The following is a 14,656-nucleotide window of genomic DNA, read 5'->3' as shown; positions in this document are numbered from 1 at the left end:
GACGTGATGAATGAAAAACTCAGCAACAGTTTGACGTTGATTTTTCTGTCACCTTGGTAACGAGGAACAAACTAACTAACGTCTGTTCAATAATATAACAGCTGAGAGTCTCCGACTGAGCTGTGTCTTCTGAAACCCGAAGGAAGCCCCAGGATCAGACCAGTTGATGTTTAAATTTAATTTATCCACACTGCTTGATCTGATCTAATCTGATCTGATCTAAATCAGTTCTAATCTGAATTTGGTTTTATCTGATTCCTAACCCTGAATGCAGGAGAATCGGGTCTAGAAAATTAACAACCTAATCTGTTCTCATTCGATCTCATCTGATTTATCGGATCTGATTCATTTGATCTGGACCAGCTCCGGCTCTACAAGTCTCAGCAGTCACGCAGGAAGCTGTTAGGTTAGCATTAGCCACAATGAACACACATGAAATTTGGACTGTTCGTCGTGTGACTGCTTGAAGGCATCAGTGTATTTCATTTTACTGTGAGATTCGGAAAGGAGAATACAAAGAGAGCCTGCAGAACAAGAAGTTGTGTCTAATGAGATATTCAGTTTGAAGTGTGATCACATGACACATCACCTGTGTGTGTGTGTGTGTGTGTGTGTGTGTGTGTGTGTGTGTGTGTGTGTGTGTGTGTGTGTGTGTGTGTGTGTGCGCGCGTGCGCGTGCGCGCGTTCAGGCTCGGGGTGGGCACTATGATGTTGGGACCCTCGAGGGAGCAGCTCTCTAGTGCCACCATCAGTGATGCCTCCACCACCATCACCTCCTCCACGGTAGACTCCGCCCCCAGGGTCAGTCCACGCCCCTTGTGTGATGTCATAGCTTGAGAATGAAGTCATGTTTAATGAGTATGAAGGTGCAGGTTTGTGTGTGTGTGATGCACACATCAGCTCCTCATAGTGTTTAATTCTGAGTTACTGATTGGTCGGTTTCAGAGGTGTAAGATTTGCCTCCACAAATATCTACAGAAGGCTAGATGTCTTAACCGTGCTGCTGGCCAATGGAATCGAATGTCCGCACTGGCGGCCATCTTGCCACAGTCACCTGGCTCCGCCTCTCTCACTCACAACTATGTATTCTCATCGTGCATGTTCTTTTCAATAGCCCTAAATTGCTCCATTTTCAACCGAATTTCGAGCGGTTTGGTTTGTTATAAAGGTTATAAGCATAGTTATGATACTGCATACTTATTAATAATTTATAACCATAGACCTTGATGTGAAAATAGCAAAAACACGCACACACACTGGCACACACCCATATTTAATAAAAACGTATACGCTAAACGCTAAACTAAACAAACCAGCACTAAATCGTAACATTGATCAAACAACTCCAACAATATCTTACAGATGAAATGTGATCCTACGAGCTTTTGTTTGTGGACAGCGACGATTGCTGCACCCATGAGGCACAGAAGACCGGCATTTTTTCAGTCACCGATTTCCTGTAGAAATCATAATGCATGATGCGGTAACAGAGCAATGCAATTGCAAATCATTTGCGAATTAAGTTAAATTATATTGAAACGAAAAGCTATTCTGGCTCTCTGTATGTCAAATTGCTTGTTTTATTTACACCTACCAATCCTAATCCCGTTTATCACAACAACAAAAAAGAGGGACTGTAATCTCAGGTTGTCACCGTTAGACTCTGAATCAAACAGGAGGGGGATGAGATATCAGCAGCTCTAGTTCATTGATCACCGTGTCTCTGCTGCAGGAACTGATGAGACTGCGTTCATGCAGCAGCAATGGATGTAGGCTAAGTTGCATTAGCTTGGTTTGCAACGTTATAGGAAACGCACCTCAGCGAGTAACCACAACCGACACCACAAATATTGTATGTGAACAAAATACTAGTTTGTCCTGAAATAGCTGTTGGCTTAACTTAACTTTAGAAATGAAAATCTTAGTGGTCTCAGTCGTATTAACTTGTGCAGATAGGCTGCCTCAGCACCGTTATGCTTTTTTTCTAATAGAAAGCTGCACTCTCAACATGTTCAACCATCCAGAATTATTGCTACGTTATGAACGTTTGTAAGAAAGTAAACCGTGTGCAAATCCGTCAAGTTTTCAGCGAGATCAGAGTGTTAATGTTTGTTCAGATCACTCACGTTCCCTCACATTCACTACATCTGGTCGACTCAGACCGACTGCCTGACTGTGGAAAGATGGCGGCCAGTGCGAACGTTGCGCTGTGAGACATCTAGCCTTCTGTATATATCTATGTTTGCCTCCACCAGATGAGGGCTGTCCTTGCTGTTAGCACTTTTAGCTGCCCAGCTAGCAGCTGGCTGCTGGAGGAGTCTCCCACTGCTGGTGCTGAGAGGAACTGCAGGAGTCGCAGGACTCCACCTGGAGTCTCCACCAAATTCTTCCCATCTCAACACCAGTGTGTGTGTGTGTGTGTGTGTGTGTGTGTGTGTGTGTGTGTGTGTGTGTGTGTGTGTGTGTGTGTGTGTGTGTGTGTGTGTGTGTGTGTGCAGGCTCCCAGGTCCGCTGGAAAGCTGCACAGTTTTGGGAAACGGGAGCAGGCGATCCAGAGGAACCCCAACGTTCCCGTGGTGCTGCGAGGGTGGCTCTACAAACGGGTGAGATGGAGGAGGGGCAGTGTGGCAATGGTGATGATGATGTTGACAATGATGATGATGATGAAGACCTCCCTGGCTGTGTCTTCAGGACCGCTCTGGGATGCGTCTGTGGAAGAGGAAGTGGTTCGTTCTGGCTGACTTCTGCCTCTTCTACTACAAAGGTGAAAACTGTTTCCTGCTTCTACCTGAGTGTCCCAACAAGTCCTGAGACACGTGAACAGCAGAGATCTTTGTTGATGTGTGTGAGTGAGTGAGTGAGTGAGTGAGTGAGCGAGCGAGCGAGTGAGAGAGAGAGCAGCTATCAACTCCTCACCATTGGAATGTTTCCTTCTAGAGACCTTTAGTTATTTATAACGAACCACCACTTTAGACCAGAGCATTGTACAAACACACACACACACACACACACACACACACACACACAGTGTCTATATTGGTCCTGTTAATGGTCGGAGAATTCAGACTCTTGATAACAACAGTCACTGACAGTCCAGCCACACATGGTCACGTGCATGTGTGTGGGGGTGTGTGTGTGTCCAATGTGACTGATATGACCCGCCCCCTGCAGACAGCAGAGAAGAGGCGGTCCTCGGCAGTATCCCTATGCCCAGCTACGTTGTGTCTCTGGTGGAACCGGACGACCACATCAGCCGCAAGTTCACCTTCAAGGTAGGAAAAGTCCCGCCCCCTTCTGCTGATTGGTGGATAGATGGGTTGATCAGGTTGATTGAAGGAAAGTTATCTTTATTATTAACACTGCACATGAGTTAGAGGGAGTTTCTTGGAGGCTCAGGGAAAACAGACTGTAGGAGGTGTGTGTGTGTGTGTGTGTGTGTGTGTGTGTGTGTGTGTGTGTGTGTGTGTGTGTGTGTGTGTGTGTGTGTGTGCGTGTGTGCGCGTGCTTGCGCACGCTTGCATGGGGTCTTACCCTTCATTCATAAGCCAGCAGGTTGACTGGACAAGAAGCTGTTGATTTTTTCTGGGTTTTATTTTTTTTCTTTCTTTAATTCTTCCTCTCGATTGGTCTTCAAACTAATTTGCCAATCAAGGCTATGCGCTAGCAGCTGGCTAGCTAGCCACTCACAGGTAGAGGGGGGCGGGGCACTGAGCAGAATACCATGGAAATCTGGGAAAACTTCCAGGAAGTGAAGAGGAAGCAGCGGTAGCTGGTCGACTTGTTTGTGAGCTGGAAGAGAGGAAGATTGAGGTGGTCTACAGACTGGGTGGAGCTGGTGCTGGTTCTCTGTAGCTGCGTGAAGCTGCTGACCACCACCGCTGGCTTAGTTTGTGTTTGATGTTGGATCATCTGAGAGAGAAATGTTTGATCAGCCAGCACGGTGGCCACAGAGCCAGAAGTCTCCAGACCGCTGAAGGTCCCTGTCCACCAAATACGGGTCCACAGGTCCAAGGCCAACTGCAGTTCGTCAGCACAGCAGTGCCCTCTAGCTTGCAGCCCATTGGTCCAGAGCAGGTCAGTCAATGAGGGATGGAGGAGGTCCGGGTAGAAGGTAAAAACTTGGTCAGTCCTGCCCATCAGCAGGGGGCAGCAGGTCTGTGGCCGGTAGCTTTACCAGGATTCTGATTGGCTGTGTCCTGACTCCTCCCACCACCAGTAGCGTGTTCAGTGTTTCCCATGAGGCTTTATGGTGGGTCCTCTGATGAGAGGGTGTGTGTGTGTGTAAGGGGTTGATATGTCTCAAAACCCCACAAGCCCTGCCCCCTTTCACCACCCCTCCATCTCTTGTTCTGATTGGTCGGCTGCTGACTGGGATCCTGCCCCCTCCCCTTCACCTGCCCCCCAATGAGCACCTGCAGTGTCTGGTAAAGGTCCACTAGAGGTACTGGCCTCTCCCCCCTGTGTGTGTCTGTGTGTGTATCTGCATGGTGTCACGGTGTCTGGCTGTTGGTGTCGCCTCCATCCGTCTCCTCCTCCAGCATGTGATGTATGTGCTACTGACGCACACACTCACACACACAAGCACACAACTGTATGAAGGGCTGGTTCTGGTCTTTGGTTGTGGCAGTCAGTCAGCCTGAGCTCCGCCCCCTAGAGGTCAGCGGACCTCACTGAATGATGATTATTTCTCGGGCAGCCAATCAGAGAAGGTTCTCAGGTGGGTCTTGGCGGCGGACGAGCATCCACTGCAGCTACTCTACTACTCTCTCTAACTCTCTCTCTGAGAAAGGCATGCTGGGAAGTCAGAGAGTGAAACACACCTGCACCTGCTTTATTGAAACATCTGGCTGAATGGCCTCTTTAAATTTTCTCCGCCGTCTGCCGTGTGCAACTGTGTTCTGATTGGTGGACAGCTGTGGCTCCTCCCCCTGTGTGTTTCCTCTTCCCATTTCTGCTGAATGTGGTTCTTCTGTGGCTAGCACGACTCGATCCTCTTCCTGTTCCTGTCTCCGTGCTGCACTTCCTGTCAGTCCCTGACCCCACCCACTGGCTCCCCCTACAGGCCCGACATGGTGCTGCGCTGCGCTCTCACACTGACCAGCAGGGCTCTGTGGTTGACCTGCAGGCCGAGCACGGCGGCATGAGAACCTACTTCTTCAGTGCCGACACCCAGGAGGACCTAAACACCTGGCTAAGGGCCATGAAGCAGGCGACCATGATGCACAACCAGAGCGACACACTGAGCAGGTGGGTCCACACACACAGCAGCACTGTCTGAGACGCTGGTCCAGGTCCTCCTCCATCCTGGACCTTCACCTTCACTCCTCTACTCTCCACAGACCTTCTGACCAGCCCCAGAAGCACCTCGTATGTCATTCACAGACCGACCACACCACTGTTCAGCAGACCAAGACGCTGGAGTCGCAGTCCACCAATGCCATGGTCCATGAGGTTCTCCTGGAGCCCATCCCTGTAGCTGAGCACCGCTTCTACACAGACTCTGCTGCCACCAGCGGGTTGAAGCAGCTCACTTCAGCATTCGACATGGATGGACAGACTTCCCTGACCTCCGATCCCACGGCAGATGGCCTCCTGTCTGCCTCGGCACCTGTGTCCAGGGTCTCTTCACGGGCCCCATCGCGAGCCGCCTCCATACTTCCCCCTAGTGTTTGCTCAAAGAATATTATGGTAGCCACGCCAAGTCCTATCCTGGAACCCAATGGGATAGCAGCAGGGACATACCAGAGGTCCCCGACTCCTCCTCCTCTTGACCCTCAGCCGCAGGTGCGAAGGAGAAGTGCGTTGGAAGATGTGGAGCAGTGGGTCCAGATGCAGAGGGCAGAGCACAAAGTGTAAGTCCCGCCTACTTCGGAGACACTTTTCCAGGGTGTGAGACCCACCCTTACCCCAAGAAAGGCTTCACCCCAAAGATCAGGGAAAGTGTTGATAGAAAACAGGAGGTTGGATGACACTGATGATGTCATTCTAATATAAAAGTGATTGATTGGATGCTAATGCTAATATCCTAGCACTATCAAAAAGATGTGTAATGTTGTTTTTGTTTCACAGGTCTGGAGAGAACACGCTCCCACGACGTACCCCGCCAGTCCGCCACAGGGTGACAACACCTGTGGATGCATACCGGACCCTGCCAAGGACTCCTCGACATAGCCCTCCCCCTGCCCGGCTAGGAGAGTACAAGTATGCCCAGGACCGCCTCAGCCACTTCCGGCTGAGCCCGGATCCTGGTGGCCAAGAGAACACTGTGTGGCAGCTATACGAGTGGCAGCAGCGCCACCAGTTCCGCCATGGCAGCCCCACGGCACCGCTCTACACTCCCGCCCCAGACTACCCTTTCGGGCCCCGTCCCCCATCCACCGTGCCCCCCACGTCTGTGGCACCGAGGTCGGAGGGCCATCCCCGCTGTGTCTCGGTCCCGCCCACACCTGTGGATGTCCCGCCAACCACAAGCAGCAGAACTCTGTCGCCTTCCCGAAGGCCGCACACGCCAGCGGAACGTGTGACGGTTCGGCCTGCAGGGAGCAGCTCAGTGGTGGACATGCCCTTTGTCGCCCCCCTCAACAGAACCAAATCTCAGCTGCTGAAGGTGAGCATGAGCATAATGATGATTCTTCCAGGTCAAGTCTCAAAATGTCTGTGAAGGTTCTCTGTTGTCTTGGTTGTCCTGGTCTTGAAGGTTCAGTTGCGGCAGCTGGTGGCCTTTCTTCTGTAAATGTATGTGCACTTTTGGACCACCTATTCACACCTGGTCACAAGTGAGCCTCACCAATCACATGAGGGGTCTGTGTTGACCTCTAACCACCCCAAACAGGTGGAGGCCTTTGCCACCACCTTTCAGCCTTGAGGACTTTCCCCAGACGGTTTAACTGCTCTGCACACCTATTCTGAAGTCAGCCCAAACACTCAGATGGGTAAACCCTTTGGGATCATCCCTGTGTTTTTTGCTCCCTTGTGGTGGTTCAATACATGAGACTCTTCATTCAGTTCTTTTAGAACGGAAGAAGCCTTTCGGATAAGAGACGAACCGTAATCCTAATCCTAACCTCATCAAGAGACCCAAAATGTCGAGCTTCCTCAACTTCAACTTCAAGTCAACGCTCAAAGACTCAGACTGCAGACTCTTCAGTTCAGTCTCTAAGTTTGACCCAGTTTGATCTACAGACTGTTTGGATGAGAACTGTGTGTGTGTGTTCTTAGGCTGCTACCATGGAGAGACGCTCGCTGCCGCGGACTGGCTACATGACTCACACCGTCAGCGCTCCAAGCCTCCATGGCAAAACGGTAGGTCCAGCGGTCCATCCAGGTGTTTGTGAGCAGGTTCCGACGGACAGGTTCTGAGGTTCTGATGCTGAGAAACCTCCTGGACCATGGCGACTGGGATGTCGTTCCTCTCTTGGCTCATCGTTTTCAGACGGTTCCTGTCACCTTTGGTGGTCACCCTGTAGTTTATCTCCTGAACTTGACAGCTTCCTGTTTGTGGCTCAGGCTGTTCTGACCCGCTGGTTCTGGTTCTGACTGGTGGTCTCTCTCTCGGTGCCGACAGCCGGAGGATCTCACCCTCTTCCTCATTCAGCTCCGCCGCCACCGGGCCAAGATGGCCGCCACCCGCCAGCAAACCTTAGCACACCTTCAGCGGCTTGGCTCTGCCCCCTCACCTGTGTCCCGCCTCCAACCTCCTCCCCCTCCCCCGGGCTCCCTTGACTCCCAGGTGGGGGCCCTGCTGCATGCCCCGCCCTCTGTCCTGATCCGGCCCCCTGGCTGCCACTCAAGGTTCAGACTGAAGACACTCACCATAGAGTCTCACCATCAGTTGGGGCCGCCATCTGAATGTGTCAAAAGTCATTCGGAGTGACCCTGAGTGGCAGCCCCGCCCCCTCTTCTTCCTGTGCTGCTGATTGGTCCGTGGTGCTGCTGCTGGTGTCCCGTCTTGTTGCTGAATTAATCTAGAGTTTCAGCTGTCTGCTTCCTGTGGATCTGCTCAGAAGATCTGGTGGAGGACTTCTTGTTGTGTGTGTGTGTGTGTCTGTGTGTGTGTGTGTGTGTGTGTGTGTGTGTGTGTGTGTGTGTGTGTGTGTGTGTGTGTGTGTGTGTGTGCGTGTGCTGAGCTGCATGTTGGCTGAAGCTCATGCCAGCAATGTGTACACAATAGAATTGTCTAGTGCAGCATCAGTTGACCTCCACTGTGTCCCCGCCCAGGCCGACCACACCTACCTGCAGCTGAAGAAGGATCTGGACTACCTGGACCTGAAGGTGAGCCGTTTATCTCCTGGTGGTCAGTGTCTGCAGCTGCATCTAATACACAAAGGGTCCGACAACCTGGTCTTACAGAGTTGTGCACACACGCACATAAACATGCACCCACGCACGAGCGTGCACACACACACACACACACACACACATGCACTCCAGATAACACAGTGTGCCGTCCTGAGAGAGGCAGTGGTCATGTGACTGCAGCTGTTGTTTGTGACTCACAGATCAGAGCGTTAGAGCCGCTGATCCTGGCGGTCCACAGTTTACTACTGCACTGCACTGCCGGGCCGCTCAGGCCACTGACCCACGTAAGCTGTGTATGTGTCTGTGCGTGCGTGCGTGCGTGCGTGCGTGCGTGAGTGCGTGTGTGAGTGCGTGCGTGCGTGCGTGCGTGTCTGTCCACTGCATGTGCTCGACGGAACATCATCCCCCATCAATCGCTGCATTAGAAGCACAGACTCAGGAGTCAGCTGCTGGTTTCTCCGTTGATCTGATCTGGTCTGTTCACACAAGAAGGTCGATGGTTCGCAACCGTGTGACCACAACACTGCTGTGTGTGGAACCAAAGACCCTCAGGGAAAGTACACACATGAACCAATCTGTGGGACCAGAAACCCTCTGGGGATCCAGACTAGTCCACGGTGATGCAGTGTTGCTGCTGTGGTAACCAGGAAACCTGATCCTGATCCTAATCCTGATCCTAATCCTGGTCCTGATCCTGGTGCAGGTCCAGGTCCAGGTCCAGGTCCTGCCAGCGGTGCCTGCGGTTGTGTTGTGCAGCTGTACTTGTGTTCTTGCGTGCATCAGCGCTCGTGCATGTGTCCACCTTCAGTGTTCGTGGAGGAGAAGTGATAAAAAAAAACACTTCATTGCTTGTGGCCAGTGTGTCGCCCCCTGGTGGCTATGGGATGGCTCGGCAGTGCATGTGTCGTGGCTGTGGCCGCTGGCTGAAAAGTCGGCTGCTTCTACCATTGTCCCTGCAGGCACTCGGCTTCAGGAGGCGACTGTAGGACTTGTGATGATCCAGAAGGCTTCAGGTGGCCAAGGTGTCTCTGCTCTTCATCTTAAGGCTCCTCTGCTGTTCCTCTGTTCTCCCGCAGGTGGCCGGTGGAGATCCGAGGCAGAAGGAGGTGGGGAAACCACTGAAGGTGGCAGAGAGCGACGTTGATGTGAGTGGCTAATGCACTGTTAGCTTTTAGCAGTGTGTGTCTGTGTGTCTGTGTCTGTGTCTGTGTCTGTGTGTGAGAGAGAGCAGCGACGGTGTCTTGAAGACCAGGCGTGGGAGGATGTTCTGTTTTCTAAGCCCTCGGACTGCTAGAGTGTGAAGACACATCATCCTTCTCTCTAATGAGTCCCTGCAGTTTATCCAGTTCTTCTTCACTAGTTCTTCAACAATCCGTCAGATTGTTGATGAACCAGTGATGAATGTTTCATCAGGTACAACAGCAGCAGCAACATCACCATGGAGACAGCAGGAGTAAACAGTGGAGCGGAGATCAAAACCATCTCCAACACACACACACACACACACACACACACACACACACACACAGACAGACAGTGTGGACACTGGCTCAGCTCTTTGTCTCCCCCTGCAGGTGAAGTTGAGTCAGCTGTGTGAGCAGGACAAGATCCTGAAGGAGCTGGAGGTGAAGATCAGCTCCCTGAAGGAGGACAAGGTAGAACCTTCAGCAGTTGGCCTCATTGACTCACTGCTGCCTCTGGCATTTACTGACCTGCCCCTCCCCCCAACCCCCCTCCACCTCCAGGACAAGTTGGAGAGTGTGTTGGACCTTTCCCGCCAGCAGATGGAGCAGTACAAGGAACAGCCAGGCCACGCCCACAAGATCGCCCACCAGCAGAGGCTTCTGCAGGAGGACCTGGTCTCCATCAGGGCCCAGATCTCCAGGCGCTCCAAGGTACCACCTTACACCCTAGGCAGGGGTGGGCAAACTTTTTGACTTGTGTGCCACAATGGGTTCTGGTCAATTGGTGACCCACCTCATAGGACAGTAAAATATATCATAATAAGTAAAAAAAAAACTGTCAAATGAAAATGAACTAAAGCATTACAACAAAATATTTGTCTTCAAAGCCCCACAGTATTTAGTTATTTGTTGAAATGATTCTTACAGTACTGAAAAAGATTGATTAAATATAGCTATACTATTACTTACTTACTATTAATATGATTCCTTCAAGTTCGACGGGCCGCATTAAAAAACATTATGGCCCGCATATGGCCCTCAGGCCGTAGTTTGACCATGCCTGCACTACGCTTTGTGAATAGTGTGTACCGCGTGTGTGTGTGTGTGTGTGTGTGTGTGTGTGTGTGGTGCAGGAGATGGCGTTGGCGTGGGAGGAGTACGGCTACCAGGAGAGGTCAGTGGAGCAGCTGAGGGTGGCTCTTCAGGGCCGCATGAGCCACAGTGCCACTCCACAGGTGAGAGGTGGTACTGCAGATTGTGGTGCAGGACTGTGGATGGAGGTGAGAGAGGGTGAATGACTGCTCCCCCTACCACCTCCCCTCCCCCAAATTCCCACAGCGGGACAGGAAGGAGGTGCAGCGGGAGCTGTGGAGGATCCAGGACGTGCTGGCGGGCCTTAGTGGCAGGAGGGAGAACTACAGGTTGACCGTTGACTGGCTGCACAACCCAGGTGGGTCATTTGTTTCAACCATTTGTCCACCCATCACAAGGTTTGATGACAGAGCCTCCCCACCGCCCCCAGAGAGGATGCTGGTGCTGTCTGGCCCCGCCCCCATGGTACCAACTGACCCCACCCTCAGCAGGGAGGTGCCCTCCCCACCACAGTGGGTGAGTGTCCTTGAGGTTCCTCCCCTCCCAGCTCAACTTCCAGTTTCTGTTGGAAATAGTCACCTCTCCCCACTTCCTGTCCAGATGGAGGATCCTGCCCCGCCCAGACCACCACTGCCACGCCTCTATGATTATGAGGAGACGCCTCCTGTGGTCCCGCCCCTCCCCAGAGAAGCCTCGGTGGGCCGCCACACCTCGGTGCGGGGTCTGAAACGTCAGTCGGAGAGGAAGCGGGACCGAGAGCCGGACCGGCTGCTGAACGGAGATTGGAAGGTAGGACAGGAAGTGGAGTCGCCCGAGGTTCTGCCACCTCCGGGTTTCACTGCTCGCTGTTCTCTGTCTTTCAGGCTGAACTGCGTTCGTACCTAAGCGAACCAGAGCTGACAGGAAGTAGGAGGGGCCACCAGTACCTGCAGAACACAGGTACCTGAGCCCAGGTTCCTGGTTCCTCAGCAGAACTGATCTAGTCTGTGACGTGCTCCTGGGTGTGTTTCAGGACTGGATCAGTCTGGCCCCGTGCCGTCTTTCGTCACTCTGAGGAAGGGACCTGCGCCCCAGGTCAGGCCCCCCCAACGCCCTATCCCCTAGGTGAGGTGGTTCTGTCCATAGTTCTGGTCCAAGCAGGCCTTTTCCTCCTGGTGTCAGCAGGCCAGACCTCAGAGTGCCCTGGACCCGGATGACATGGTGGACCCACCTGGAGCTCGGCCCCGTAGCCGGATGACCGCTGAGGAGCAGCTGCAACGCATGAAACGCCACCAGAGGGCGCTGGTTCGTGAGCGACAGAAAACCCTGCGCTCCTCCTCGGCTGAGCCGCCCACTGCCGTATGTCACCGTCCCCTTGCCCCGCCCCCTCCACCACGGCTGCTGCCACGCTAGCGTACGGCCCGCCTCTACACAGTGACCTAGCAGGGGATGCTTACAGGACATTAGCTGCCGTACAAACAGGCTGAGGGTGGAACAGGTGCTGAGGATTGTGGGAACACCAGGCAGGTTTGTTACCGGCAGGTTGCCTCTGCTGCCCCCTGGTGGAAGCTCACTGGCACATCCTGAATGTAGACAACTGAGAGGAGAAACGAGTGCCTCCCCTCCTCCCTCTCAGTTTTAGCAACAGGAAGTCGACAAGAGTCCAATCAAAAGACTTTTATTTCTTTACTGGAGGTATTTTCAGTACATAGTTGTAAAGTTATATTTTCTAGAGATCTAGTCGAGCAGTGAGATGAAGTCGGAGTGTTCAGGATGCTGAAGTGGATAAAGATGCTCACACGTCGTCGTGTCGGATCCAAGTGCCTTGTTTGACTCACCAGCTTCTCTGTTTGTCCTCATACTCACCAGTGAACCAGGTGGTTCAGTTCTGATCGGACATCTCTGACATTTGGCACCAATGAAATGCAGCTTCCTATGCTAACAATGCTAATGAATGTGAATTCGAAAAGGAAGAAAGAATCAAATGTCAGAGACTTTCTGATTTTAACACTCCTGAGTGTCGCATGTCATTTCCCATAATTCCTTCAATCTGAAGCTTTTTGTCAGCAATATTCAGTCTGCCACCTTCTGCAGCTGCTGACACCTTCGTCTCTGAAGGAGCAGCTGGGGTTCTTCTGCTGGTTCTCGCCTCTTGTCGGGACTCTGGACTCTTCTGTTGGCCCCTGGTAGTTGCAGACGGGACGCTGAGACGCAATAAAACGCCAAAAATAAGTATTTTTCTGCTGAATTGTGTCTGAGGGGCATTAGGGTGGAGTGTGAACCACCAACAGGAAGTCAAGTGTAGAAGATCCCTTTAACCCTGGACATGCTGACGGTTGGTGCTGTTCCACTCTGTTGACCTTCACTGCTGAAGGTGACCTTCACTTTGGAAGATGTTCCACTCTGATGACCTTCACTGCTGGAGGTGCTAAGATGCTGTAGATGAGAAGACTGTAGGTTGACGTGAATAAAGTTTTTTCTGCTTCCTGCCCACTCGCCTCCGTTCTTCCCTGTGTTCCGCTTGGTTCTCTCTGTCTCTGCGTTCCGCTTATTGGACCAACAGATCAGACGTTGCCACTGGAACCCGAAGGGCCCACTGTTTGCATGGCTGTCTTGGATGATGACCCACAAGTAACACACACACTAACACACACTCACAGACTAACAAGTTCCTCACAGCCTCTGCAAGAACAGAACAGAACTGTGACTTTAGTTTGTTGCCCTCTTCCTGCAGGCCAGTGTACTGCAACCACTTTCCCCATTTGATGTGATATAAATCTCACTGTGTTATGAAAGTACTGCAGTAATTATTTGTAATTATCTTGTACAACTCATACACTTCTTGTCACAGGCTTCAATCAAAAAATTAAAGTAGATGTGAAAAAAGAATTTCAATTAACTATTAAATATTCCAGAATGTCAAAGTCGGACTTCTGCTGGGCGACTTTATTTATTCCCCTCTGGTGCCGCTGCAGGATGAGCAACAAAGAGACGGAGACCAGGTGGACCAGCGAGATCCAGACCTGGAGCCGCTGGACTACGACCTGGATATTAGCAGAGAGGTAGAACCTTGACCTTGGACCCCTTCGGCCTCGTTTCTGGAGGACCAGCTGATGAGTTTGTCCTCTTCTGATTGGCAGCTGTCCAAACCGCTGAAGGTTCCAATCCTGGAGCGCTACGTCGAGGCGGAGCTTCAGGGGCCTCTGAGCCTGGAGGAGCAGCAGGAACGTTCCAGCCGTGTCCAGCGCATCAGGAAGCTCCTGACCAGGTCCAGGTACAGCTGCTACTCCAGAGAACTGATTCTTTGACTCCCTGACTCATTCACCATGAACTGAAATCCACCAGCTTCCACAGCTACCAGCCATCTACACTGCTGGACCTCAACAGCCTGGACTCGGTTCTGCAGCAGCAGGAGAAGATCATGGACATGTCCTACGTTCTGGCCTCCGAGGCATCACAGAAGAGCCGGCTGGTGGCAGGTGGGCGGCGCCTCACGGTGGCCGGAGTCACCAACAAATCCAAGATGACGTCAACATGAGTATGAGAATCATACTTGGACTTCAGGATATTGCGTTGTGCTAACTTTGAGGTCCATCTGTCTTCAGCCAGAAATGCCGCCTTGGACTGAGGAGAAACATCTGGAGCTTCAGCAACATAACCTTCTCCACTCTGACTCACACTGGACCAATAAAATCACTGTTTGTCCTTCTAGACTCTCACTACACACGTAGCGCGTTGTGTTTCTAGTTCACTGAGACTATATCTTATCTTCCTGTCACGTGATGAAAAAAATGTTATGCTTCACCAAGTAAACAAATAAAGAAAAATCAAAACTGTAGTAGAAATGACATGGAATTTGGTTTAAGTTGGATGTTAGCTAGTTGTAGATCTGATTATTTATTTTGACGGCGGTCCGCTGAACTGATTATATATATATTTTTTAATGACCAAATGATATGCTAAAATCAACCAATGTTCATGATATTAACAACATTAAATGTGTATTACTTGTATACTCAACATGGAACACTGTGCTGTAAAAAAAATATATATAAAATACCCAAACAAACACCCACCCTAATGCAACTAAGACAAGTGAAAGA

At 51.5% G+C, this 14,656-nt stretch overlaps 1 protein-coding gene across 7 annotated transcripts in view; it reads left to right on the top strand.

Annotated features, from left to right (window-relative positions):
* Window positions 1-14,573, top strand: part of LOC142890087 (pleckstrin homology domain-containing family A member 7-like) — a 20,864-nt gene extending 6,291 nt beyond the window's left edge. For 2 of the 7 annotated variants that reach the window (XM_076028870.1, XM_076028876.1), the window contains exons 5-28: window positions 690-801; window positions 2,499-2,603; window positions 2,692-2,764; window positions 3,172-3,272; window positions 5,063-5,247; window positions 5,340-5,852; window positions 6,070-6,607; window positions 7,219-7,302; window positions 7,565-7,729; window positions 8,218-8,271; window positions 9,375-9,443; window positions 9,873-9,953; window positions 10,044-10,193; window positions 10,616-10,717; window positions 10,821-10,932; window positions 11,005-11,090; window positions 11,175-11,363; window positions 11,438-11,513; window positions 11,587-11,648; window positions 11,736-11,912; window positions 13,529-13,615; window positions 13,694-13,827; window positions 13,899-14,032; window positions 14,159-14,573. In XM_076028870.1, coding sequence (XP_075884985.1) covers window positions 690-801; window positions 2,499-2,603; window positions 2,692-2,764; window positions 3,172-3,272; window positions 5,063-5,247; window positions 5,340-5,852; window positions 6,070-6,607; window positions 7,219-7,302; window positions 7,565-7,729; window positions 8,218-8,271; window positions 9,375-9,443; window positions 9,873-9,953; window positions 10,044-10,193; window positions 10,616-10,717; window positions 10,821-10,932; window positions 11,005-11,090; window positions 11,175-11,363; window positions 11,438-11,513; window positions 11,587-11,648; window positions 11,736-11,912; window positions 13,529-13,615; window positions 13,694-13,827; window positions 13,899-14,032; window positions 14,159-14,181 — 3,412 coding nt within the window. In that variant the 3' untranslated portion in view covers window positions 14,182-14,573. Of the gene's footprint in view, window positions 1-689; window positions 802-2,498; window positions 2,604-2,691; window positions 2,765-3,171; window positions 3,273-5,062; window positions 5,248-5,339; window positions 5,853-6,069; window positions 6,608-7,218; window positions 7,303-7,564; window positions 7,730-8,217; window positions 8,272-9,374; window positions 9,444-9,872; window positions 9,954-10,043; window positions 10,194-10,615; window positions 10,719-10,820; window positions 10,933-11,004; window positions 11,091-11,174; window positions 11,364-11,437; window positions 11,514-11,586; window positions 11,649-11,735; window positions 11,913-13,528; window positions 13,616-13,693; window positions 13,828-13,898; window positions 14,033-14,158 lie in introns of all 7 variants that reach the window. The other 5 variants (XM_076028872.1, XM_076028873.1, XM_076028871.1 and 2 more) reach the window with 5 other exon arrangements.
* The last annotated feature ends 83 nt before the right edge of the window (window positions 14,574-14,656 follow it).

This window comes from Nelusetta ayraudi, unplaced genomic scaffold (assembly GCF_046127955.1).
Source record: "Nelusetta ayraudi isolate G7.1 ecotype Tasmania unplaced genomic scaffold, CSIRO-AGI_Nayr_v1 ptg000026l, whole genome shotgun sequence".
Taxonomy (NCBI): domain Eukaryota; kingdom Metazoa; phylum Chordata; class Actinopteri; order Tetraodontiformes; family Monacanthidae; genus Nelusetta; species Nelusetta ayraudi.
The sequence above is the reverse complement of the archived record's forward strand: the minus strand, read 5'-3'. Positions and strand labels throughout refer to the sequence as shown.